General features: G+C 47.6%; 8 protein-coding genes across 8 annotated transcripts in view; 4 read left to right on the top strand and 4 right to left on the bottom strand.

The window, feature by feature from the left end:
• Positions 1-57: 57 nt before the first annotated feature.
• On the top strand, positions 58-1835 carry BDW43DRAFT_307409 (SGNH/GDSL hydrolase family protein; the record flags this gene model as incomplete). Its single annotated transcript, XM_032046244.1, has 10 exons — positions 58-253; positions 308-314; positions 367-403; positions 465-517; positions 563-673; positions 743-898; positions 962-1055; positions 1107-1166; positions 1215-1451; positions 1497-1835. 10 exons carry the CDS (start codon positions 58-60, stop codon positions 1833-1835), a joined length of 1290 nt encoding a protein of 429 aa, XP_031903962.1.
• Positions 1836-3456: 1621 nt separating this feature from the next.
• On the bottom strand, positions 3457-8952 carry nscA (non-reducing polyketide synthase nscA; the record flags this gene model as incomplete). The annotated part of the gene is made up of 4 exons (XM_032049586.1): positions 3457-4692; positions 4753-8193; positions 8256-8556; positions 8627-8952. The coding sequence occupies 4 exons, from the start codon at positions 8950-8952 to the stop codon at positions 3457-3459; spliced, it is 5304 nt and encodes a 1767-aa protein (XP_031903961.1).
• A 980-nt stretch (positions 8953-9932) lies between these two features.
• BDW43DRAFT_307407 (uncharacterized protein) lies at positions 9933-11126 on the bottom strand (the record flags this gene model as incomplete). Its single annotated transcript, XM_032046243.1, has 3 exons — positions 9933-10430; positions 10504-10844; positions 10904-11126. 3 exons carry the CDS (start codon positions 11124-11126, stop codon positions 9933-9935), a joined length of 1062 nt encoding a protein of 353 aa, XP_031903960.1.
• A 332-nt stretch (positions 11127-11458) lies between these two features.
• On the bottom strand, positions 11459-12611 carry BDW43DRAFT_322554 (beta-lactamase-like protein; the record flags this gene model as incomplete). Its single annotated transcript, XM_032049585.1, has 2 exons — positions 12335-12611; positions 11459-12253 (listed from the first exon to the last, which is right to left on the bottom strand). Exons 1-2 carry the CDS (start codon positions 12467-12469, stop codon positions 11459-11461), a joined length of 930 nt encoding a protein of 309 aa, XP_031903959.1. The 5' UTR covers positions 12470-12611.
• Positions 12612-13041: 430 nt separating this feature from the next.
• Positions 13042-13740, top strand: BDW43DRAFT_307405 (class I SAM-dependent methyltransferase; the record flags this gene model as incomplete). The annotated part of the gene is made up of 1 exon (XM_032046242.1): positions 13042-13740. The coding sequence occupies one exon, from the start codon at positions 13042-13044 to the stop codon at positions 13738-13740; it is 699 nt and encodes a 232-aa protein (XP_031903958.1).
• Positions 13741-13995: 255 nt separating this feature from the next.
• BDW43DRAFT_297521 (major facilitator superfamily domain-containing protein) lies at positions 13996-15883 on the bottom strand (the record flags this gene model as incomplete). The annotated part of the gene is made up of 4 exons (XM_032044401.1): positions 13996-15099; positions 15161-15471; positions 15526-15601; positions 15662-15883. The coding sequence occupies 4 exons, from the start codon at positions 15881-15883 to the stop codon at positions 13996-13998; spliced, it is 1713 nt and encodes a 570-aa protein (XP_031903957.1).
• An 831-nt stretch (positions 15884-16714) lies between these two features.
• On the top strand, positions 16715-18757 carry BDW43DRAFT_322552 (NAD(P)/FAD-dependent oxidoreductase; the record flags this gene model as incomplete). Its single annotated transcript, XM_032049584.1, has 6 exons — positions 16715-16938; positions 16995-17091; positions 17154-17193; positions 17251-17679; positions 17757-18296; positions 18351-18757. The coding sequence occupies exons 1-6, from the start codon at positions 16814-16816 to the stop codon at positions 18755-18757; spliced, it is 1638 nt and encodes a 545-aa protein (XP_031903956.1). The 5' UTR covers positions 16715-16813.
• Positions 18758-21948: 3191 nt separating this feature from the next.
• BDW43DRAFT_297519 (uncharacterized protein) overlaps positions 21949-24631 on the top strand; it is a gene marked incomplete at both ends in the record, with an annotated part of 3880 nt that continues 1197 nt past the window's right edge. The window contains 4 exons of the mRNA XM_032044400.1: positions 21949-22367; positions 22437-23430; positions 23626-23985; positions 24033-24552. Of these exons, the coding sequence (XP_031903955.1) occupies positions 21949-22367; positions 22437-23430; positions 23626-23985; positions 24033-24552 (2293 nt within the window). The remainder of the gene's footprint in view (positions 22368-22436; positions 23431-23625; positions 23986-24032; positions 24553-24631) is intronic.

Here is a 24631-nt window from a genome sequence, read left to right as displayed (position 1 = left end):
TCGTTGGGCTAATTGTTTGAGAATACGGAGTACACTCTCGCATCGAGTGGTTTCAGGATGTGGTTTGCACCGCTGTTGTCGCTGACGTGGTTACTTGGCGTTACTGCGACGATATTAGAAAATGGTCAGGAGAGATTGAATCCGTATCCGGGGCAGGCTTCGAAAGTTTCTATTGATGATTCTTGGAGGAGATATGATACCGACGCGTCGGAGATCTCGTATAAGGGGCGGTGGGATAGTGGGTATACATCTTGTATGTCGTGTGCGTTTTCCTGCTGATAGAGTAATGCTAATTTTTGTTTGATAGGGTGGTCGTATGTTCTACGCATTTTGGCCGAACTCGACAATGAGAGCTGATTGCTATAGTGTTCCAGGTGTTAAGGTTGGATTCACTGGGGATAAGGTATGGGTGTACTATTGCGGGAATCTGGGCTGTGGTGGCTGACATTTCTCGGGCCCGGTAGCTCGCGTTGAAATTTGGCGAGAACACGTCTCAGAATGTGCTCGTTGCTTATCGGTATGCTTGCCTTTTGGTCTGTTGAGGTTGGTTCTGACTGTGTAGGGTCGGTGGGCTTGATTGGGAGTTCTCGAATGTTACGGCCAACTCGGCGTACCAGTTTGTCAAGCCCGGATCGCCGGCGCTGAATGGGACGGAGTATGGGGATGATAAGACGTTTGAGTTGAGAGGTATGCTGTTTTTGTTCAAAGCAGGATGTATACGTAGATGTACTAATTGATTTAGTCACGAACTGGGGCTATGGATAAGTTTTACCCTGTCCATTAGATGTCCCCTGCTCACTGTTCGCACCGTCCAGATTGACGGCGTGTCAGTTGCTTCCGATGCGCGGCTTGTCAAAGCGCCGGAGTTTAATAAGACAGTTGAGATAATTGGGGATTCGTGAGTTTGACTCTTCATTACATATATAACATTCACATTGGAACTGATTTCATCGATTCCAAGGCTGGCCTCGGGGCAATATGCTACTTACGAGGGTCTCGCTTCCTGGGGCTTCGACTTTGCAGCTGGTTTGGGTAATGTTGAGTACACGATCACAGTATGTCTCCTTCCATTAACTAAATCGGTACCAAAAGTCTAACTCGCATAGGCGTATCCGGGGATTTGTCTGGTAGACAAAAAATGCTATGGGGGTGACGCTCGTGGCATGGTATGTCTCTTCTTCACGTAACAGGCCTTAGTGCTAATATAGAAGCAGACATATCAATGGTCCCGCGCGTCAGACGTCGGCGATCGTGCAAAAGCAGCATTTGGTGACGAACCTGAATCATGGAATTTCACAGCCCATCGCGCGGCCGACCTGGTGATCATTAACCTCGGCACGAATGACGGGAACGCCAAGAACAACATCCCCAGCGACGATTACTATCAAAGCTACGTCAAGATGATCGAGGAAGTGCACCGCGTTTGGCCTAAGGCGCAGATTGTCCTTATGGTATGTCGCTTATTCGATGTGGGGTCGATATACTAATAGCGATAGTCTCTTTGGGGCGATTTCACCAAGTCCGGGTCAACATGGGTGCAACAACCTCTCTACGTATCGGAGGTAAAGAAAGTATATGAGCACTTCAAGAAAGACGGATACGTGCACTACTTCGACACGAAGGGTATTCGGCAGCACAACGATATCTCGCCGGGCGGGCATCCAACCGACGTGGGCCATCTTAAGGTCGCGAGCCATCTCATGCAGTGGACAAAAATTAAGCTCGGTTGGGAGTTCGGAGCTACGGGAGCGGAGGTGCAACATGACACCACCTATTGGAATAACCAAGAGAGCTACAAACGGTCCGTCTCCTATGGTTTTCAATGTAATCTATGATCATTCTATAAAGCGCATTGATAATGACATCGCAGACACAGGTCCCTAGATATCCCAATCTTCAGCAGGACTCAATCCTTAATGTCCAAGGCGGTCTCTACGGCTAGTATCCTCTACCAATGTTACAATCTAGTCTAGAAATGTAGGATGACGACTTTCATGCTAGCACACGACAAGATAAACAAATACCCTGTGGGAAAGCGCCAACATCCTGTTTGTCATCCATTGCTTTGGGTACTTAGAGGCAAACAGCTAACGACACTCCACACGGATGATTGGGCCATGAGGGGCTTGTCGTGGCTGGGGTTAAATACCCTGAGAGAAGATATGAAACCAAAATAGAAAGGTTAGGATGTGTCTACGAGATGTGAAACTTTTTTTTTCTCTCATGGCAAGACAAGACGGACAAACAACCACTTGCATGAAAGCAGTTATTTTCTATCTGCCAAGAAGGGTGGAAAGAGAAGAAGAAACAAGGTGAAAGAAGATGCGAGGGAGGGGAATTATTTATACCCCAAACTACCCCAAACCTCCTCCCGCTAACCAATTCCGGGGAGGAAGTCTTGGCATCATATTTCCTCTCCGCTTGGCATTAAAACACGAATACATTATCTCATGTCTTAGCTTTCGAATACTTTTTATAATACTTCCTAGCTCATAAGAGCGTTTGTGAAAGTAATTTTTTACGCTTCGTATCTGAGGGACACGATCAAATTCTACAACAATTCGAACAGCATGAGCCATTACCAAAAGTTTGGAGGTTCTTCACATTGGTGAGTGAGAGACCGCTGGAATAATCACACATGTGTCTTGACCAATATGTAGAAGAACTGCTAGTTGCGATAAGAGCATCTCAGGATAGTCAGCGCCTACACAAGCCTAAATGCCAGCAAGCTGCAGCCTTTTTAAGACAAGCCGAAGACAGCTTTTCCATCCGCCCGATGAATTCAAATCAGATGGTTCATTGAGCCAGGGGCATCTGTCTAAAATCATAGAAAGGCTAGCGCAGGGCTCTAGAAGTCGACCAATAGAGTCTCCTATCACAGTCCCTTTGCATTCTCGTTGGCCTCTAACCACATCGCCAAAGGCCAATCGTAGGTCTTCGGTCGACTTACCTGCAACGCCGCCTAATAAGCCTCTGAGGAGACCCAAGTGTCTAGCTGACGTAGTGTTTACACGTTCAATAGAAATCCGACCTCTGTGGCTCGTCGAGCGCCATGGTAATATGGTAGAAGCCGCATCTGACGAACCATTACTCTTTTTACTAACGAGCAAAGCATCATCCGCACATGCATCCACTGACGACGTCGCACCCCTGTAGGATGAGAACAGCGCAGAAGTATAAATTGAAATGGCAGTATTCGAAGACACCAGGCATTTATTGACGTCAGCATGCCCGCTGGCGTTATATATATTCTTCCTCTAATATAGACCACAGTCAGCTTATAAGATAGACTTCCTATGATATATATTTATATGTTTCTTGCCCGATTCCGTAGCGATTAGGCTCTTCAACAAATAGATGCAAGATTCACGATCAAATACAAGCAAGGGTGCAGTAAATCTAGGGTATAATTCATTTATCTATACAACTTGATTACGTAGAAACAACCCTGAAAGCTTAGCAATACTGTTCCAACCACCCCTTCAAATCACCGATCGTAGGACAATCAAGGAACAGAGAGCTCTTCACATCGAGCTGCAGCTCATTCCGGAACTTCTCGGCAAGAACAAGAGACATCAGGGAATCCACGCCAATCTGCGCGAAGGTCGATTCGTCTGTAATTTCGGGCACGTCGAGACCCGTCTCGCGAGCGATGAGGCTGATGCAGTCCCCGATTACACCTGACTCCGCCTCAACTGGGGCTACTGCTGGTTGTGATGGTGCGGTGGAAGGAGAGGGTTTATCCTCAGCTGTAGGTTGAGTCACTGGTGCTGGTGGTGCTGGGGTGACAGCCTTCTTTGCCGGTGCAGTTGGCTTGGGAGCTGCTTTGTGTGCGGTGCCAGAAGATGCGGGAGGGGAATGGGCAGCGGACTTCCCGTCAGATGAAAACAGCTGATCCATCAACAAGCGTGGAACGCGCTTGAATTTAATCTGGCCCAGCATGCCGACCACGACATCATCACGGAGAATGTAGAGGTCGCCTGCACGGACATTCCCATCGCTAGTTGGGAACATGCGAACATAGCTACGATACCTACAAGAAGGATTGAGTGGCTCGATGAAACGGAGAGAGTCGAAGCCAGGGGTGAGGTAGAAGAAGTCCTTGGTGTTGGAGGCATCGCTACCATTCATAATCAGACCGGCTAAGTGGGAAACCGAGTCGATCCAATGGGGAGGAATGTGCCAGTTGCCGTGTGTCTCGGGCACGAGAGAAATATCGGCGTACGCTTCGTATTCGAGTAGGACGACCGACTCCATGCCGCGATACTTGTCCGCATAATCTACAACATTCTTGAACAGTTTATAGGTCATGTTCTTGGACAGTCTGTTAGCGGCTCCTGTTCCTGCCATCTGACCGAGGGATTCGATGCGACCGTTGACCAGGTGGGCTACGCGGTCCCACTCCGCACGCCAGTCGGCAGCTTCCTCGAAGAACATGCTTGCAGTTGCGAAGGAAGAAGCGGAACGCATCCCTTGTTCATCGACGTGGTACCATGCCAGGGTCATCGTGCGGGAAGACATATCTAGGTTGCACTCGAGCTCGAGGAGTTGAGGGCTAGTCGTAGATTTCTTGGCAATGGTTGCGTGGAGTACTTCCATGCCTACGAGGTTCATATGAACTTCCCTCGCAGTGGGATTCATGCGCTTGAACAGGTATTCTCCAACTGTGTATGCCATGTCACACCAGATAGACTGAAGGTGTATAAGTTAGCTATGAGCACAAATGGATAAGCTGTTCAGGTAGAGTCTTACTGAAGTGGCCACGCCACAGTGGTTCATGCTATGTCCTTTCACCGATGAAAGGAAGTCAGGGTGCATTAAGTCCGAGAGTGTCTTCAATTGGCCGACAGTATCGCCAATTTCTTCAAAGGTGATTTGGTGTATAGCAGAAGTCCGGAGTGCCGAACTGGCCTGCATGTTAATGGCAGGTCTTGTCTTCTCCTTACCGTACTTCAAAAGAGCCTTGTCAAGAGTCCAGGTTCCGATGTATTGGATCCAGTAGTTCTTTGCATTCCAATGATAGTGGGGCAGGTTGAGTAGAGTATGTGCGCTCTCGTAAGGCCGATAGTACTCGTTCCAGTGGATGTTCACACCGTGAGTATGCAGACATGAAAGAGATTTCGTAAAAGTAGCGAAATTGTCCTCATTCTTCTTCAGCGACGATAGGACTGTTGCGCTGACAATGTGCTTGCTAACGAATGAGGCACAGATGGGGTGGGGACCGACGTCGACCCACAACGTGTGATTGTCAATAATGCCCATCTCCTGCGCTGCATCAAGAGCGCCAATGAAGTTGACCGGCTCACGGGAGGCACGGCGCAGGTATGCTCCATTAATAGTCTTCCCATCGAATACACATGCACTCAGAAGAGGCGAGATGACCGGGATGCTGGGGGCCTTGAATGAGATATTCTTGGCGGTTTGCTCAAACAGGTCCAGCATTGGCTCCATCTGCTTAGTGTGAAATGCAAAAGGTAGGTCTAATGGAGTGCACTTCAAGCCACCGGATTCCAATTTCTGGCGAATCTCGCCGATATCGTCTCGAGCGCCGCTAATGACAGTGTCATTTGTACCGTTGATACAGGACAGCTCGTAGCTGTCATTATCACCGATGGCCAGCTTGATGTCCTCCACACTAGCCCGAACAGATAGCATGAGATGGGTTCCAGCCTCGCATTTGCTCATAGTAAGGGATGCACGCTGTCCGACTAGAAGAATTGCGTCGGCTGCAGAGATGACCTCGGCTACTACCAATGCACTATATTCACCCAGGCTGTGTCCAATGACGGCAGTGGGATGAACGCCCAGAAATATCCAAAGTCTTGCCAAGGCGATCTCCACGACGAGAATACTCAATTGTGTAACGAGAGGAGAAGCTTGAGTCTCATCGATAGTTCCGGTGACCACAGGAATGATTGATGGGAATTCATACCGCTGGACGAGATGGTCTAGTCGGACAATCTGAGTGCGATAGTAGGGGAACTGCTCGAAAAGCTGAGCACTGATTCGATTATAAAACGACCCCTGTCCAGTGAAAGTGAAAGCGACTGAAGGTGCATCAAGTGGAACAGGCCGCAGAGTGGAAATAGATTCAAGCGATGTCTCAAGATAACGGCGGAGTTGGGCAATGTTAGACACAGCAGAGGCGACTCGAATATTGTGCTGGATCCGTCGGGCGCAAGTGGTATACGCAAGGTCACCCAGGTTAGTATCCGGGTTGTTAGAGATGTAGGATAGTAAACCTTCGATGTTGCCCCGTAAGGATGCCTTGCTCTTTGCAGATACTGTGACCACATGAGTTGTCCGCGGGTCAAAGCCAACCTTCTGCTTCTCAGGAGCGTCCTCAAGGAGAACGGTCGTATTGCCTCCATGAGCTCCAAAACTGTTCACAACAGCGTACCGACGATTTCCGTTCTTCCGTTCATATGGAAGCATGTCCATAGCGAGGCCCACGTTGCGCTTTTCCAAATACTTACTTATGGTGGGGTTTAATTCAGTTTTGATGCCGAGATGAGGAGGAATTCTGCACTTCTGGTATACAAGAAGCATCTTGATCAAAGACGTAATACCCGCGGCGGCTTCACCATGTCCGACATTGGACTTGACAGCACCAAGCAAAAGAGGCTGATCCGCACGGCGACGTGGAGACATAGGAGCAAAAATATCACAGACCGACTCACACTCCACTGAGTCTCCCGCCTGAGTTCCAGTGCCATGAAGTTCGATGTAGCTCACATCGAGAGGGTTGACGGCGGCAGCCTGCATGACTTGAGTGTAGTTATCCCTCTGAGCCCCAGCATGTGGGTGCGTGATTGAGATAGCTTCTGCTGAATGGTTGGTAGCTGCAGAGAGAATAACTCCTAGGATGTTGTCATTATCGGCTTCCGCATCTTCGAGGCGCTTGAGTACAACCGAGCCCACACCATCAGCACGACAGTAGCCATCGGCACTCTTATCCCAGACTTTACATTGACCGGTCTTCGACAGAAAATGGGCATTGCACAATCCGGCATAGTTATCGGGGTCCGTGATCACGTTCAGACCCCCGGCAACAATAGTGTCAGCCTCGCCAGCCCAGAGTGCCGAACATCCTGCTTGGACTGCAGCCAGACCGCTGGAGCAAGCAGTATCGAGATTGATACTTGGGCCAGCGAACCCAAAGAAGTAATTGATACGACCGTTGGCAAAGGCACGCACCCCGCCTGGGACAGCATATGTTCCAAGATTCTGACTGGCATTCAACTCCCGCCAATCGTCACTAGCTTGGCCGTAATATGTACCGACACGCTTACGGTGGCTTGATGAGGTGCGGTCAGGAACATAACCTGCCATCTCCAGGGCCTCATATGCAGTCACCAATGCGAGACGCTGCATCGGGTCTGTCTGTTCGGCTTCTTTGGGAGACATGTTAAAGAATCCCGCATCGAAGAGGCCTGGGCTGTCGATGAAATTCCCGAAGGGTGTCTGCGTGGCATTCTCTGTCTCTCCAGTAGGATCGTAATGCGTTTCCAGATCGAATCGATCAGCGGGAACCCGTGTGTGGGTGTCGCGCCTGTCCTCCATGAGCTTCCAAAACAATTCGGTGTCATCAGCCCCTCCAGGCATCCGACAGGCCATTCCAACGATGGCCAGTTTTGAGTCCTTGAATTGTCGTGGTTGTCTGGTTCCAAAATCAAGAGAAGTCCAGTCTAGTAGATCTTCCCGCTTGATGGTGAGTTGGGGCAGTGCTGTTTCAATGGCAGAAAGAATCCCATTTGACACGAGGGTAGTGCGGAATACCTGCACCTGGCACTCTAGGGGATGAGGCTTGGAGATACTATCGATGATGCCCGCAGTCACGTTATCCACGTAGATAGAGCTAGTGAGAAGCTCAGTGCTGATTTCCTCATACAGCTCCCCCGATAGTGAAGCACTAAACGGCTTTCCTGTTTCCGACGAGATTAAGGGGATCTGAACATGTCGATTACGATCGATCTTTGGTTCAGGTCCACTGATGGTCTCGCAGATGGCCTCCTTGTTGTACAAGTGGGGCGCATGGCACAGGCCCTCGTAGACTGGAAGAGGAAGGTATTTGGAATGTCGGAGCTTCCGTGAGCGCAAGAAGATACTCTTCAAACGAGATGGCGGTCCACTGACACTGATGGAGATTTCATCCGCAGCGCTGATAAAAATCTTGGTAAGTTCGGGGTTAAACTGATGCACCGTTAATAAGCTTTGATCCATAGTCTCAAGCACCAGTCACTTGGTACTCTTACGGTATCTGTATTGTACTGATCGATTTCCTGCTGAACCTCTTCCACAGACAGTCCAGTCACAACATAAGCCCAGCTTTGCGGAGGCGTAGCGGGATCCCGAACTTCAACCGTCCGAGAAATTTCGTCGATATATATGCCAAGGCGGAAAGCAACACGAACGCTCTCAGCACCTGTGCTTGCAAGGTCCTGTAACGACTTTGAAAGGGAAACAGCAGCACCAGCGAGCAATCCAATGCTCAGTCCAGCTAACACCGTGCTTTCAGCGGTGAGATCATATTCGATGTTTTGGCCTTCATAGTGCCTATACCCAAAGATCAGTGCTTTTCCTTATCAGGATACTTCCAATACTGCCGTTTGCGGTATAGGCTTACCCAATAATCATACCAACTTGGAGAGCACAGAGGAAGGCGCTTTCCATGGATGCTCCCAGCGGACCCAGATGGAACTTACCACTGTCCACTAGCGTAAAGAAGGTCTCGAAAGGAGGGACAAGTTCCTTTAAGTGCTGCGGTAAACGGCGAGTCTCCTCTCTAAGGACCCTCGCACAGTTTTCCAAGAAAGTAGCAAGCAATGTGAAGCGCTTATCCTTGCTATGTCTGTGGAGCCGGCGGAAAAGATCCTTGAGATCATCATTAGGGAACTCGTTGCTGAAAAACACTAACTTTGTTGTGAGGTCATTTGCGAAGTCGTTGACCATATCGGTCGAGGAGCATGAAGGAGTGTCCATGATGAAAGAATAGAAAGATATCTATGATAGGGCTAGGTGCCGTACACTCTGGAAAAGGTGAAGCCGCCGAGAAGCAACAAGGGTATGGAACAACGGGAAGACGGAATATTGCCTGACCTATACAGGGCCAAGAAGTAGTTGGCCTCCTGATGTGTCCTTGGGAGAGAACTAGATAAATACCCCAATGCTATGCGCGACACGTCCTACCTGATGCACTACAGTATTAATTTCATGGAGGCTGAATGCTGGGGTAAAACCCGAAGCTACTGCAGGTGATAGATACGAAAGGATTGGGGCGGAGCACTGGATGGTCCAGGTTTAACACGTCGTGCTTCACACGAAGAGAACGACACACTCAGTCCTGGTCATTCGTCGTCGAGCAAAGGCCCTATTGCAAAGGACGTCCCAGCCCCGCCCTCTTCACTAGTGAAACTTCAGATATTGAGATATTGAGTCTGGACCGCACGGGGCGTGAGTTTCCGAGCAGTGTGTTCGAATATGTTTCCAATTCACCATCTATACTTAGATACACAAGCATATTTTCCTGAATATTATACCCCAGCGACCAATGAGAATCACCATGATGAGAAGCGGATTTTGCCTCTTCAATTCCGATTTTTCCGAGCAGCAGAAGCTGACGATGTCGCGTCACATGTCCACTCTCTTGGGAGTGAGCTACACTAGGGTTAGGGTCATACTACGGCGCCCTCAAATCGCAGAGTAACCTTACTGAATTCCATTTCTGATGACCTCTAAGCATAGGATGATACGCTATCATGAAGTACTCCCGTTCAGCCTCTAACGGCCATCACGCTGCTTGTACGAATTGAGCATTATTTCGAGAAGCATGAGGGCAATATAGAAGATAATTAATGGGCCATAACTGATACTATATAGAATTGTCGGAGAGGTAATTGGCTATCGCATGATATGTTGGTACCAACGAGGCCTCACCTCCAGAATGGTGCCAACGCTTCCGCCGTATCTAGAATCGTTTTCTTGTAAGAAATAAAGTCCAACCTAACTTGGTTCTTCACCTTGCTCGAGTCGAACTGCACGCCATCCGTATCAAAGGTCCAGTCCCTATTATACCGAAACGCTGGATCACCTTTGGGGATGATCTCTGCGCGCTCCGGGTAGGCTTCACGTAGGATGTCGTATATTGCCTGCTGTGGTCCATGGCCTGCAACAACCAGATAGCGCTGTCCATCCGCCAGTTTAGGGTTCTCAGCGCACCAGAGGTATATTTTGGCAATGTCACGGATATCCGAGTACGGTGCGGCGCCGGCGATTTGGGCAATGTGGTCTTGGGGTCCGGGTACTTTCTTGCCACGCAGAGCATCCAGAACGGCTTTGCAGGTAGAGGGGATTTCGGATTCAGACTGGGGGAGGAGAATTGGCGGTCCGGTTGCTATGGAGCCGCAGATTGATGCAATGGCAAATGGTAACTGAAGAAAATATAGTCAGATAATATAAAGAGATAATGCTTATTGCGTTGTACGAGATATCAAGACTACTTACCTTCTTTTCGTATAGGGACCAAACGTACTTCTCCGCCCTGATTTTTGCGACAGGGTATGAAGTGAATATAGAAACATTATCACCCTCTCTCTCCACGATCTTCGGGTGAGTGACGTTCCAGCTATCATCATTATAAACGTAAGGTGGTTGAGCGCCGGGCTTGATACAGGCCGCTGCGGAGGAGGTGAACACAAATATCTCCAGCTGATTTCCGGCGTAATTCAGGGCCGAGTTCAACAAGTTTCGTGTTCCAGCGATTGTGGGTTCGATTAACTGGGTTGACGCCTTGGTGATCTCGGGGCTAATTACCGGAGCAGCCATGTGGATGATTGCCGACACACCTGAGTTCGTTCAGTCCATTTCGCTCTCGGCGTTATAGTTACTCAGAGGGTGTCCTCACCTTTGACGGCTTCATCGAAGGCATTAGTCTCAGTAATATCTGGTACGACAGCAATTTCAATTTGAGATGCATATTGCTTCCATGGTCCTTCAAGTAAGGCTGTTACTCTCTCGCGAGAGCGACAAGTGCCACGAAGAATATGGCCTGCTTTCAACACAGCACTACCAGTGTTTGAAGCCAGGTATCCATTAATACCGGTGATAAGGATTGTCTTCTGCGACATGTTGCGAATGTCAGTCGTGGTATACAGGAAAACCAGGAAAGGCGGGCAATTCTAAAGAAGGAAGGGGGAAATGAATCAGAAGGGGAGGGATGGAAGGGACCATAAATATATGTATGTCCAACTGCAAACCCTAGTGATAGTTCTTTTGGTCATTTCCCCTCACATAATCCTACCAGGCACGCTGACTAGCGCTCTATGAGACGACATCTTTAGTATTCGAAAGTTCCTATAAGCCCTGGGAAGTAAGCAGATCTACAACCGCTTTCCTTAACAAGAAAATTAAAAACACCGTTAATAGAATGCAAAGTTACAGTTATAAAGGCCTTTATCATTCAAGCTAGAGCACTGAGGAACCACCTCTTCGATCCTCTCTGGAACTGGAATCCAACCTTCTGATCCTGAGCCAGCTTCATCAACACCTCATTTGTGTACGGCTCAAGGGCAAGCTTGCTCACTTCCTCCGTCACATCGCCATAGACTGCCATAACAATTTCCCTAACAGTTGCACTGCCTTTGTGTCTACTACCCTCTTGCTTTTGCTGTTCTCTACTCCGTTTCAGCGCCATAATTATCTGCCTCTCCCGTCGTACTTGTTGCCCTTTATACTGCGCGATCGTTGTCGGAAGATCCGCGATCACATCACCGTGGGCAGGATACCCAATTTTACACTTCTGGTTTTCCATCACGTCCAAAGATGTTGTAAATAGACCCAGATCCTCGACCACTGTGTAGCCATGACCCAGCACATTGTCACCCGTGAAGAGGGCATTCTCCTCTTCAAGAACGAAACACATGTGATCATAGGCATGGCCTGGCGTGTGCACTGCTCTTACCGTGGCACCTTCTACTTTGAAGACCTGTCCGTCCTCAATCGGCAATTGGCCATTGTCGGGGTGGTTCTTGTAGATAGCTGAGGAGAGCTCTGGGTAGAGTGTGATGAGGTCGGGGACACCGCCTGTGTGGTCCCAGTGCCAATGCGTAAGGAGGACATGCGAGATTCTATACCCGCCTGCCTCTAGAGCGGAAGAGATGAATTTGATCCATTCGGGTTCTCCTTGTGCGGTGTCAACGAGAATCCTTTCTCTGCCGCTGCCGACGATATATGTGTTTGTTCCTTGTAGTTGGAACTACATTCGAGTTTCCAGAGTGTTAGTACCCAGCAATGCACAGGAAAGAGAGTTATGGGGAAAGCAAATATCACTACCTACTTGTCCTGGATTGGCTCCTAGTACACGAGTGACTCTCGGAGTTACCTTCTGGATATCAGGCAGGTTAGGTAGAAGGGCCTTCTGACCCGCGAGGTAGTCACTGAAGATACTCTCGTTAAAGCTCGCTAACGACATTTTTCGCTGAACGGTTCTCTGTTTCCTTGGCCAGCTAGAGTAGGAGAGGGTGGGACAACTTCCTTAAATTGGGTAACTGCTCTGATTGTAGGCTACCCCTACTTCGTGCTAAACACGGAGTGGAGTAGAGCAACGATTAATGAGTGGCGGTGCTTGAACATGGACTTAGGCTTTTGCCGACATGATGGGGGGAAAGTCAGAGCGAAAGAGAGAAGAGGCGAAGTAATTGAGGCCATTCGCCATGCCGTGAGGCCCGAGATTTCAATCCACCGCTGCCGTAGCATTTCCACCGCGTTCTATCACAGTGTCAAGCCACCTCCGTGTCAAACACAAATTAAACCTCTATATTCCATGGAACCAAAGATAAGCCGACATCTCTGAAGTAAAAGCCGCGGGCAGTTTTCAAAATCAGCTTTACAATACCCCGTAATCCGCGGCAGCAACCAGACCATCTATCTTCCTTTCACTTTCCAATCTCCCCTCCTTAGTTCCAACAGCTCATAATATCCTCAGTCGCGCAACCCTCGCATCTAGTACTACTGCCGTGCAACAAGGCCATTATCATACCCACCATGACGAAAGAAATTACCGAGGTCAAGACAACAGAAGCGGCCCAGCGTGGCGCCGCCTGCTACGAATCCTGGATCATGTACGTGTACGACCTCTTCGTCCTAGGCTTCCTGAACTACTTCGCCTGGCGTTGCCCCACAAAGAAGCACCTCCTGCCACTCTTCAAGAACAATATCCGCACCAACCACCTCGACATCGGCGTCGGCACGGGCTACTATCTTAAACATGCCCAGATATCTGAAAAGGTCACCCTGACCCTCTCGGACCTAAGCCCGAACGCTATACGCGTAGCAAAGCTTCGATCCGGTCGTCCTGATGCCGGAGAGGTGCTCTGGGATGTGACCCAGCCCTTCCCCATTCCGCAAGAGAAGTATGAGAAATTTGACTCTGTTTCGATGTTCTACGTTGTCCACTGTGTGCCGGGACCAGCTAGTCGGAAGACGGTGGTATTCGAGAATGTTAAGAACTGCATGACTGAGGATGGTGTTTTGACTGGTGCAACTGTCCTGGGGAAAGGGGTTGAAGATAACTTTGTTGGGAGGCGGGTCCGGGCTCACTGCCTTGCAGATGGGGTTTTCGATAACCGGGATGATGACGCTGAGACTTTTATTAGAGCATTGCGGGAGAACTTCCATCATGTTGAGGTGGATGTTATTGGGGTTTCTTTGGTGTTTAAGGCTGTTGGTCCTAAGTTCTCTTGAGTCTGGCATTTAGCGTGAGAAAAATGAGGATGAGCCTTATAGAACGTTTTATTTTTGTTAAGAGAAGGCCAAAAGAAAACAAAATACGATGAAGAGGGGAAAGCAATAAAAGAAAGTGTCCTCCATGACTCATTCATTGTAAACGTGTAGCTTGACGGAACTAGCACGGCGAAACAGTACGCAAAATCCAGTAGCACTAATGGGGAATTGAGTGTTTCTGCCAGCAGTGTGAAGGCGCATAGAGTCAATCTTTCATTATGTGACACTTCTATCCTCAATGCGCCCTTCTTCCTGTGACGGCTTATCTTTCTCCGTTAGAAGGCCTTGCGTGGTAACCAAAGCCTGATTGAGGTCATACGCCTCCGTCAGAAGACTAAGACAAAACCCAACAGCCGAAACGGCACAACACACAGCCCAAACAATCCTCAGGCTATCAGTATACGCTTCTCTCAAGTGCAACTTGCTACTGCCATCCGGCATAGATTTAATAATCTGCACAAGGCCCGCGGAATCTGCACTATATTCGCTAGCCACCGAGAGAAATTCAGGGTACTTGAGCAAGTTCTGGTACATTCGGTTTTGGAAGATGGCACCTCCAATAGCGACACCGAGGGCCTGGCCAAGGGCACGGAAGAAACTAAACATTGCCACTGCGGTAGCCAGGTTTTCATTTGTCGATGATGCTTGGATTGCAAATCCCAGCGATGGGAACAGAAAACCCAGTCCGAGGCCTGCAACCAGGTTCAGGAAGATCCATCCTGGTACATTGGTAGTCACCTTGATCACACAAATAATTCCACAACCGATTGTCGACAGAGCCCAACCCAGCCAGATAGCCCATCGATAGCTGCCAGTTTTGGAAGATATGATCCCAACTGCCATAGCACTGGGAGCAACTGTAAATGTCTCAGGAAAGAGAGCAACGCCGGATAGGATAGGGCTATAACCTTTGACGGCCTCGTAGTACAGCGGTAGATAATACAAGGTACACCAGAGCACCAGCCCTTGCAAAGTACTACCGATGAAAGAGACTGTCGCGGTCCTATTTTTGAAAATAACAGGGGGAATCATGGGGTCGTCTGCAAAACGATGTTCGTAATAGCCGAAGATGCATAATCCGGAAAAACCGACAATGAGGGGAACGAGTGTATGCCAGGAACTCCATGAGTACGAGACGCCGCCCCATGTAAGAGGAATCAAGAACGAGGTCATACTAGCGACGAAGATGACAGTACCGATATAATCAACCTGCCGGAGCTTTTCCACCAATGAAGAAGGAATGGTATTCAGCTTGAGGAAGAGCAACACCATCACAATCCCGATTCCAATGAATGGGAAATTGATATAGAAAATCCAGCGCTGGATAAGCCTAAGTTAGCTAGCTCCAAGTAAACGAAGATAGAACAATGGTTGAACCAACCCAGGTAACATATTCAGAGAATGCACCGCCGATAATCGGTCCCGAAACGGACCCCACAGCCCACATGCCACTGAAGACACCAAAGTATTGGCCACGATGTCTTAGGGGAACAATATCGGTCACGATCACTTCTGTCAGAGCGATGATGCCTCCCCCTCCGACACCTTGGATGGAACGGCCCACGAGTAGCTCTGTGAAGTTCTTGGACACTCCTGCAATGATAGCTCCAACCAGAAACAGAGCTATCGCTATCAGAACCATAGGTCGACGACCGAAGATATTGGAGAAAGATGCAAAGCTTGGTTGAAAAACTACAAGTTTGACCATGTGAGAAGAGATCCCTAAGGAAGAGTAGGCCTATTTACCCGTTGAAGACAGAAGGAACGATGTCCCACTCCAAAATGCCTCGATAGCAGTTCCATTGAGCTTCTTAGAGATAATCTACATAACGTTAGGAAAAGTTTGTCGCGATCGTTATTCTTAATGGGTATTCTCACATACCGGTAGAGCAACAGATATTGACGTGCCATCGAGAGCCGCCATTAGGGTTAGGACAGCTAAGATCACGAAGATCATAATACCACGCATACCCAGGGAAAAGCCCTCATCAGGGTTTTGGACAGACGCTGTTGATGATGACGCCTCGGAAGGCTGTTTGGGTGTATCAAGGGCACTGTCAGAGGCCACCCAGCTGGGCTCCTTGGACGGGGTTTCGTTTGTCATTGTAAGAATCTCTCCAGACTGTTAGCCTCCGTAGCTATGCTCTCTTGTGGTTCTGATGGATATATTAAGGCGATTCCACAACCTTTCAGTAAGGCAGGTGTGGCATGAAAGGTCACCTTGACGCAAGCTGGAGGGCTAATGTGCTCTCTTAGAAACTACAGAGTATGGGCTTTTTACGTCTGACAGATTTACAGATAGATAGGGCTAACTCGGACTATTCAGGGTCTCCAAAGCCCGAGAGAATGTAGGAATTAGAGATCCAAGACCCTACCCTACATCTCCCATAGGAAAAAAAGGCAAGGGCAGACAATGTGCCTAAACAGCGCACTGGTAGCCCAAAACCCGTAAAAACCGCAAAAGCCGAAAAAAAAAAATAAAAAAAAAAAATAAAAAAGCAGGCCAAAATGGTAACGTGAATACAGGAAGGACACTCTATTGTTTGTCGCCCGCCCCACGCAGTGCGTTTTCATGCCAGCGAGACAGAAAAGACTAAAACCTGCTCTCATTCAGTGATCTACAGTCGAGACGTCCAATTGAAGAAAGGACAAGGAAATCAAGTATCTTCCTGTCGAGTGAGCGGGGTTTTTGTTACATAAGGTGCATGACATCCTGCTAGAAATAAGCGATGCATGCTAAGCCTCATAGTGCACAAGGTACTAAATTAATTACGAGGACTAGCCCTGGTGGGTCAATCCTTCGGGTGTAAAATGACGGGAGCTTCGTTCTAGGTACGTCGTCCTCGCACACGTCGTGCCAGGTACAGAGCATGTACATCTGATGTTGTACTGTTGTAGTCAATTCTCTATGAGATCTTGCGGCAAAATGGGAGTACAAAAGGGTGAGAAAATCACCATGCTTTTTGGTTTTCAGCAGTTATCACCTTCCTAAAACATTCATCATATCTTACGCATTGCTGTCCATTGCATCAAAATGTCTATTCCCGAGGAAACTAGCGTCTTGGTTGTCGGTGGTGGGCCCGCAGGCTCATACACTGCTGCCGTTCTAGCACGTGAGGGCATCAGCACAGTTCTGTTGGAGGCAGATGTGTTCCCCAGGTATGCAGATCGTGTGGTAATTTTAATTGGAACTAGCTAAGCTAACGAGTTGGCAGATACCACATCGGCGAGAGTATGCTTCCGTCGATGCGCCACTTCCTTCGTTTTATAGACCTCGATTCAACCTTTGACAGCTATGGATTCGTCCAGAAGGTTGGATCCACCTATCCTTCCCAAATTATTCTTGAAAAGTGTCACTGACGCCAATAATACAGAGAGGTGCTGCTTTCAGATTGAATCAGTTTCCCGAAGCTTGTAAGCATCTGTATCCTTTGTCGTTACTTAGATCTTAGTTCTAACATGTCGGACCAGACACGGACTTTGTGGCTGCTGGTGGCCCCGACGCCTATGCCTGGAACGTTGTTCGCTCTGAAGCCGATGATCTGATGTTCAAGCATGCCGGCAAGAGCGGTGCCAAGGTTTTTGATGGTGTCAAGGTCAACTCGATTGAGTTTGTGCCTTTGGATGAGAAAGATGCCCCGGCCGATCCTGAGCTTCCCAACCCTGGGCGCCCAGTCTCTGCTACCTGGTCCCGTAAAGACGGTAGCTCTGGTACTATCAAGTTTGAATATCTTGTCGATGCCAGTGGTCGTGCCGGCTTGGTCAGCACGAAATACTTCAAGAATCGTAAATACAACCAGGGATTGAAGAACATCGCTAGCTGGGGCTACTGGGACAACGCCAAGGTCCATGCACCAGGTACCCAGAGGGAGGGTCAGCCCTTCTTCGAAGCTTTGCAAGGTAGGAATTATCTTTTCGTTATTCAGTTGGGGTGCCTTCTTTTATCAGTTGCTAACACCATCATTCCGTCTCTTCAGACGCCAGCGGTTGGGTTTGGACAATTCCTCTGCATAACAACAAGACCTCCGTCGGTGTTGTAATGAACCAGGCCGCCGCCACTGAAAAGAAGAAGACCATGGCCGACCCATCTACAAAGGGCTTCTACCTAGATACTCTCAAGTCCACCCCCGAGACCTGGGAACTTCTTGAAAGTGCTGAGCTCACCTCCGACATCAAGTCGGCATCCGACTGGTCCTACAGCGCCTCCACATATGCCACTCCATATGTCCGTATTGCAGGTGACGCAGGATGCTTCATTGATCCTTATTTCTCCTCCGGAGTCCACTTAGCGCTGGCTGCTGGCCTCTCAGCCGCCACGACCATTTGTGCCGCTAAGAAGGGCCATATCAAGGAGACTGCCGCAGCCGGGTGGCATTCCAGCAAGGTCGGAACAGGATACACCCGCTTCCTGCTTGTCGTCATGAGTGCTTTGAAGCAGATTACAGTACCAGATGAGCCTGTTATCGGTGACTGGGACGAGAAGAGCTTTGATCGGGCCTTCTCCCTTTTCAGACCCAGTATGTATTCTTTTCCCCCTCCCTGCACTATGCAACTAACCACTACGATTCTAGTCATCCAAGGAACAGCGGATGTGAACAATAAACTCACCCCCTCCGAGATCTCGCAAACTATCGATTTCTGCATGAAGGCATTCCACCCCGCGCCTAAGGAGCAGCGGGAAGTTCTCCACGCCAAGTTGGCCGGCGAGGGTAGTGGTAGCAGCACTGAAAAGCAGAACACCGCCCTGCTCGAACAAACCCTTTCCCCTGAGGAACAGCGCATTTTGACTACCATGAGGGCAAGAAACGCGATTCGTACGGAGGACTTGATCCACATCGACAACTTCAGTGTTGATGTCATCGATGGAATGGTGCCACACTTGAAGCGGGGGGAGCTGGGTCTTGTTGATGCCGCGGCTGCTAAGGTCAAGATTCCTGATGCCGATACCAAGCAGTCGGTTTCGATTTTCTCTTATTAGAGACATTGCTGATGAAAACTATGGGAAATGTTGTTTATAGTGTGACCTAGTCGGTGTTTGGTAGCATGTTGTTTTCAGTGTTTTTGTTATTTTCTGTACGGGTATATAACTTCTAGCTATTTGAATGACAAAAGAGTGTCTATTCCAGTGCTTTGACCTTTTTTGTCAAGGTTGTAGAAACTTTGGGGTACCTATCCGACTGTCTATCCCTTGCGTGGCAATACACAATTGAGTGTAGATGCTTCATCAATGCTATTCTTGCGTATTCCGTCTACTACTTTGGCTACTTCTAATATTAGCGATGTTAAATAACCGTTAAGGTTTCCCGTTCAGTTATATTTTAATCAGGTGGAACGCGTCCAGCCCGTCTCCTTCGCGGAGTTTTTGAATAGATGCTACATTGGAAAGTTGTGCAAGATCCTCGCGTCGACTGAGTACGCCAATGTCCTCGACTGGGCCAAGGTTTAGCACCGTCGCCACTAGACCATGCTGACGGCAGTATCGAGCAAATGCAGACAGGAACGTATTGGAAGCGCTATAGTTGGCTTGTTCTATGGTGGTGGCAGTTCCCGCTAGTTAACGTAACCGGTAAGCGACCCGCACCTGTAAGCAACCCGCACCCCAACCGCCACATAAAAAATTAAAATGATCAAAACACCATGAATTTAGACTTCTATATAAAAATAAATATTTCTATCGATTCGGGCAGTAAGTGATTTTATGACCCTGTATACCACAGCCAGAACATTTAAATAGGGCGCGCCTAGGAGCTGATTCAGTAGACAGAACTCTATCTGCCTACATGGCTTTATCTGCCTGATGTTACGATAACATCATATATAGGTGGTGGTTAGGCATATCGAACAAGAGGTTCGATATTTTGGTCTTTTTAGCTTAGTGGTTCAGCCTAACCCCGCTATGTCTATAACACAGACCTCTATATATACCTTATCTTTGAAAATAATACAGGGGATAGAACCTATCTACTAGAATATATATATTCTATAGCAGTAACCATTCCTGGTTCCCTGACTGTAATAAAAATAGTTTGCCTGGTATATCAGATCTAGTAATAACTTTGGCTGCAGCTATTAAGCCTATTGTAAATCCTGTTTTATTAAAATTATAGATATCGCTTGAATCTATGCTGTACTTCTGAATAGCCTTATTTACCTGCTTAAATCAAGTATCTAGGACCTTAGGATTCTCTACTTTAGCACACTGATAGTTATAGCAACGTGCAAAGCAGGTTTTAAGCTCAGGTATATAACTGGTAAAGTTATATACCCATTTCTTGTCTACAGTAGTAGGGGGAGAAGTAGTATCACACTTTAAAAGCAGGATATTGGCCATTTCTCATATATACATACAGGCCAAGGAGATGCTCCATATTTATCTAGTAATATAATCCATTCTTTAAGCGATTCCTCTTCACTAGAAGTCAATTTATAACTATTAACACAAGTATTACCTTTAAAAAAGACTCCTTTTAGGCAATCACATAGGGTAGAAAAGGTATATTGAATATCTGAGCTGTCTTCTTAATGCCATGAATTTCATCATTTTTTAAAGCCGATATAGCCAGTAGGATCCTGCCTTCCTGCTCAACGCGTGATTTTGAGGATTTAGGCATTTTTGGTGGTATGGCTGATGTTTGAATCACCTAAGAAATTGAGGCGCGTAGAAAACGCCGTTGGGATGCGGGTCGCTTACCGGTTAAGTTAGTTAGTGCTGGTGTAATAACATAATCGGCAAACTCATTACGAAATATTGAAATTTCAACTTTTTTTCCCGTTACAATTACATTTCAAGGGTTCAACTTTGCTTAGTCATTTAGGCGGTGGGGTAGAATTGGCCAATCAGGTACTCTGTATTTTGATTCTGCCACTATTCTTCTCTTTAGTGAATGTAATGCTGTAACGCCTGGCAATAATCTATGAATATATATATTGACATTGTTGACTACTTCAGTTTAAGTCTAAATCACCACCAAAGTGGGCACAAAATACTATTTAAAAAGTCTGCTATCCAGAGATCGAGCTTTAGAGATGCTTTGAGATAATCCAGGGTAATAGAAAGGTAATATTTCTATACTAAATCATGTCTTAATCATTCCTCTTAATCACGCGGGTAGGTTCCCCAAGCTAAGTGCCTTGGACGCTTCAAACCCGAGCCAAAACACCACATGTCAAAGTGAGCAAGTCAATAAATGCACGAGAGCTCAGACCCTTATGGAACAAGATCAGGAATCAGGAGAAAAAAGACAGAAACTGCTAAGTTTTCCTAATTCTAAACTAACTAGAACCCAGTAAGTTAGTTGCTCAGGTTTGCTTCAATAGAGCGAGGTCTCTTAATCCCTTGGAGCAACAGGAGATGCGAGACCTTATCCATGCACCTAATCCTTCCCATCAACTCCCTGATCGGCATTGAATTGCCTATAGTCTTCTAGATAAGGCATATACTGAGGTGTGGGAGGAGGTGCTTCCTGAATATCTCGGTGGATAAGACTACAAATATTCAATCTCAACGGGTAGTTGTACAAGGGCGAGTAAAACTAGTTTCACCACCTAGCATACTCTTGGTCTTTCTGAAGGCTACTGCCAAGACACCAGCCACGCAAGTAGGTGCACACAAAATGACTGTTGTATATATGGTACGATACTTACAGTGACTACCTAGCCGTGCTGGACGCACTTACACCGCTTTGCGGCTTCAAGCTGGGAGGCGGCAAGCCACGGTGCTACTGTGAGCTGTAGGTAAAACTGCAGTCAACGAACAAGGTAAGTAGGCATAGGGTGGGGTTGGTCTTGCTGCAAATCGCGGTCTAACATTCGGGGAGCAAGGACTGGTCCCCTGATGTGTGTTGTCTTGGTAGCCTCCTGAGAGCTCCTCAAAATGCTAGGGCAAAACACTACTTACTGTGCGCAGTGTTTTGTGGATATCAAGTGACCTTATTACTCATACATTAGAATGATTGGTTACTACATTTTCTAACAGTAGAGCGAGATGATTGGCGCTTTAAACACCAATAAGAATGAGGTGCCTCGTCTTGCTCAGCCTTGCTTCGAGCGTCTGCCCCTCTTTCCTATCCGCCTAATCTGTGAAATCACTCCATTTCAACCCCCAAAGAATCTTCCGCGTGCCTTGCCCGTCAATTAGCAAAACCGGTCCGAATCTTCTCACTCCTAAATATGGAACCGCTTTCTGGTGCAGCAAGCGTTATTGCAGTCATCCAGCTAACAGGTACCATTATTCAAATATGTAGTACTTACATCGGCAAAGTGAAGGATGCAAAGGAAGACATCATCCGTCTGCAGCAGAGTATTAAGGCCCTCGCAGTCGTACTGGAAGCTCTTAATAAGCTTCTTCATGAATTAAAGGGCTCAGAACTGAGCACTTCACGAAAATTACTTAGCGACGTCGCGTACTGCTCTTCCACCCTCACAAAACTGAGGGAGCGCATTGACCCAGACTCAACGCAAAAGTCAAGGAGAAGATGGACATTTCATGCCTTGAAATGGCCCTTGAAACGCACAGAGGTCGACAAGGCTGTCAATGACATCATGGAGTACAAGACACTATTCAGTTTAGCTTTGGAGATTGACCAGACGTGAGACGTATGTACCTCAATTAGCTCCGTAAAGCTTACTTTATTCAGGATAACAACAGATCTACTTAGTCAGAAAGTTGATCTGAGCCGACTACAAGTTGCGAAAGGGTCGGCATTTAATGACTACGAAAACCAACACACAGAATGCCTTCCAGGGACCCGCGTCGAATTACTGCGTGACATTGACAACTGGACCAAGGATCCTAACGGAAAATGTATATTTTGGCTAAATGGCATGGCTGGGACTGGAAAGTCAACAATTTCTCGGACCGTTGCAGGCCATCTTAAAAGGCAAAATCTTCTTGGGGCGAGCTTCTTCTTTAAAAGGGGTGAACAGGATCGAGGGGATGCCAAAAGGCTCTTTTCAACGCTAGCCAAACACTTAGGGAACACTATGCCTCAACTGATCCCTAGTATCCGAAGAGCAATTGAGGATGACCCGGACATTTCAGAAAGGGTGCTTAGGGAGCAATTTGAGAAACTCATCTTGCATCCAGTCCTTGAAATTGACCAGGGCCCAAATAAACTTATGGTGATTGTGATCGATGCACTGGATGAATGCGACCAGGAAGATGATATTCAGGTTATCCTTCGGCTCTTACCACAAGTCCAGAAGTCAAATTCAGTACAGCTACGATTTCTGCTTACCAGCAGACCTGAGCTGCCAATCAGGCTTGGTTTCCAGATTGTTGCAGATGATTACCAGGACCTCATTCTTCACAGGATCCCCACGCCAGTGATTGAGCGCGATATAAAACTATATTTTGAGGATGGATTCTCAAAATTAAAGAGCAAGCGCTTACTTCCACCGGATTGGCCTGGAGATATGACTATAAAGACACTAGTTGAGAGAGCGCTGCCATTATTCATTTCTGCAACCACACTGTATCGCTTTATCAGTGATGAGCGCTGGTGTCCCGAAGAGCGCCTTAGGGCAATCCTTACTGACCAGACCAGCTATGTGACGAAGATGGATAGTACATATATGCCTGTATTAAATCAGCTTCTCAAGGGTCAGGACGCACAGGAGTCACGGCAGTTAATACAAGAATTCAAGGATATAGTCGGCGTCATTATCATTCTTGTTACTCCCTTGTCGGTAAATACTCTCGCCCGACTTGTGAACATGGAAGCCAATAAGATCCAAGTTCGCTTGAATCTGCTCCACTCGGTTCTCGATGTCCCTACTGAACTGGATCAACCAGTTAGGATTCTACATCTTTCTTTTCGGGACTTCCTTCTCGATAATGTTAAAAAGGAGAATCCATTCTGGATTAGCGAGAAAGAGGTGCACCAGAAGCTCACTACTCAATGTCTAAAAGTTATGCAATGTGAACATTATGGTTTAAGGAAGAATATCTGCAACATACATCATGATACCACACTTCGGAGTGAGATAAACAAATATATTATTGGTTCCCATCTACCTCCGGAACTGCAATACGCCTGCCGGTATTGGGTGCATCACTTGATACAGAGCTATGACCCAGTCAATGAGTTAATTCAAGCTTTCTCATTTCTTAAGGTACATTTCCTTCACTGGATGGAAGCAATGAGTCTTTTGGGTATAATATCTGAAGCTGTCAGAATTATCAGGGTATTACAGTCAGTCATAGAAGTAAGTGTCAGCAGATTTACTATACTTACAAATACTGAAAAACATAGAACAATAAAGATCCTGAAATCCTCAAATTCCTTTACGATGCTTGGCGGTTCGCTCTTAAGAATCAACAGATAGCTAATACTGCATCCCTTCAGCTTTACTCTTCAGGACTTATGTTTACTCCAAAGACCTCCGCAATTAGGAAATCATTTGAGAGCGAATTTCTAACCTGGAGGCAACTACCTAAAGTTGAGAAGACTTGGAGTGGGGAATTGCAGACCCTGGAGGGCCATTCCGGATTAGTTCGGTCAGTCGCCTTCTCACCAAATGGTCAACTGCTGGCATCCGGCTCTTATGACGATACCATCAAGCTCTGGGATCCCAGCACAGGCGACCTGCACCAGACCATCGAGGGCCATTCCCATTGGGTTCAGTCGGTCACCTTCTCATCAGACAGTCAACTGCTAGCATCCAGTTCCTGGGACAATACTATTAAGCTCTGGGATCCCAGCACGGGCGAGCTGCACCTGACCCTTGAGGGTCATTCCGGTGAGGTTAACATGGTTGCCTTCTCACCAGATAGTCAACTACTAGCATCCAGCTCTCAGGATAAGACCATCAAGCTCTGGGATCCCAGCACGGGCAAGCTATGCCAGACCCT

Source organism: Aspergillus alliaceus (genome assembly GCF_009176365.1).
Source record: "Aspergillus alliaceus strain CBS 536.65 unplaced genomic scaffold BDW43scaffold_6, whole genome shotgun sequence".
In the NCBI taxonomy this organism is placed as follows: domain Eukaryota; kingdom Fungi; phylum Ascomycota; class Eurotiomycetes; order Eurotiales; family Aspergillaceae; genus Aspergillus; species Aspergillus alliaceus.
Note: the sequence above shows the minus strand (reverse complement) of the source record. Positions and strands in the feature narration are given on the sequence as shown.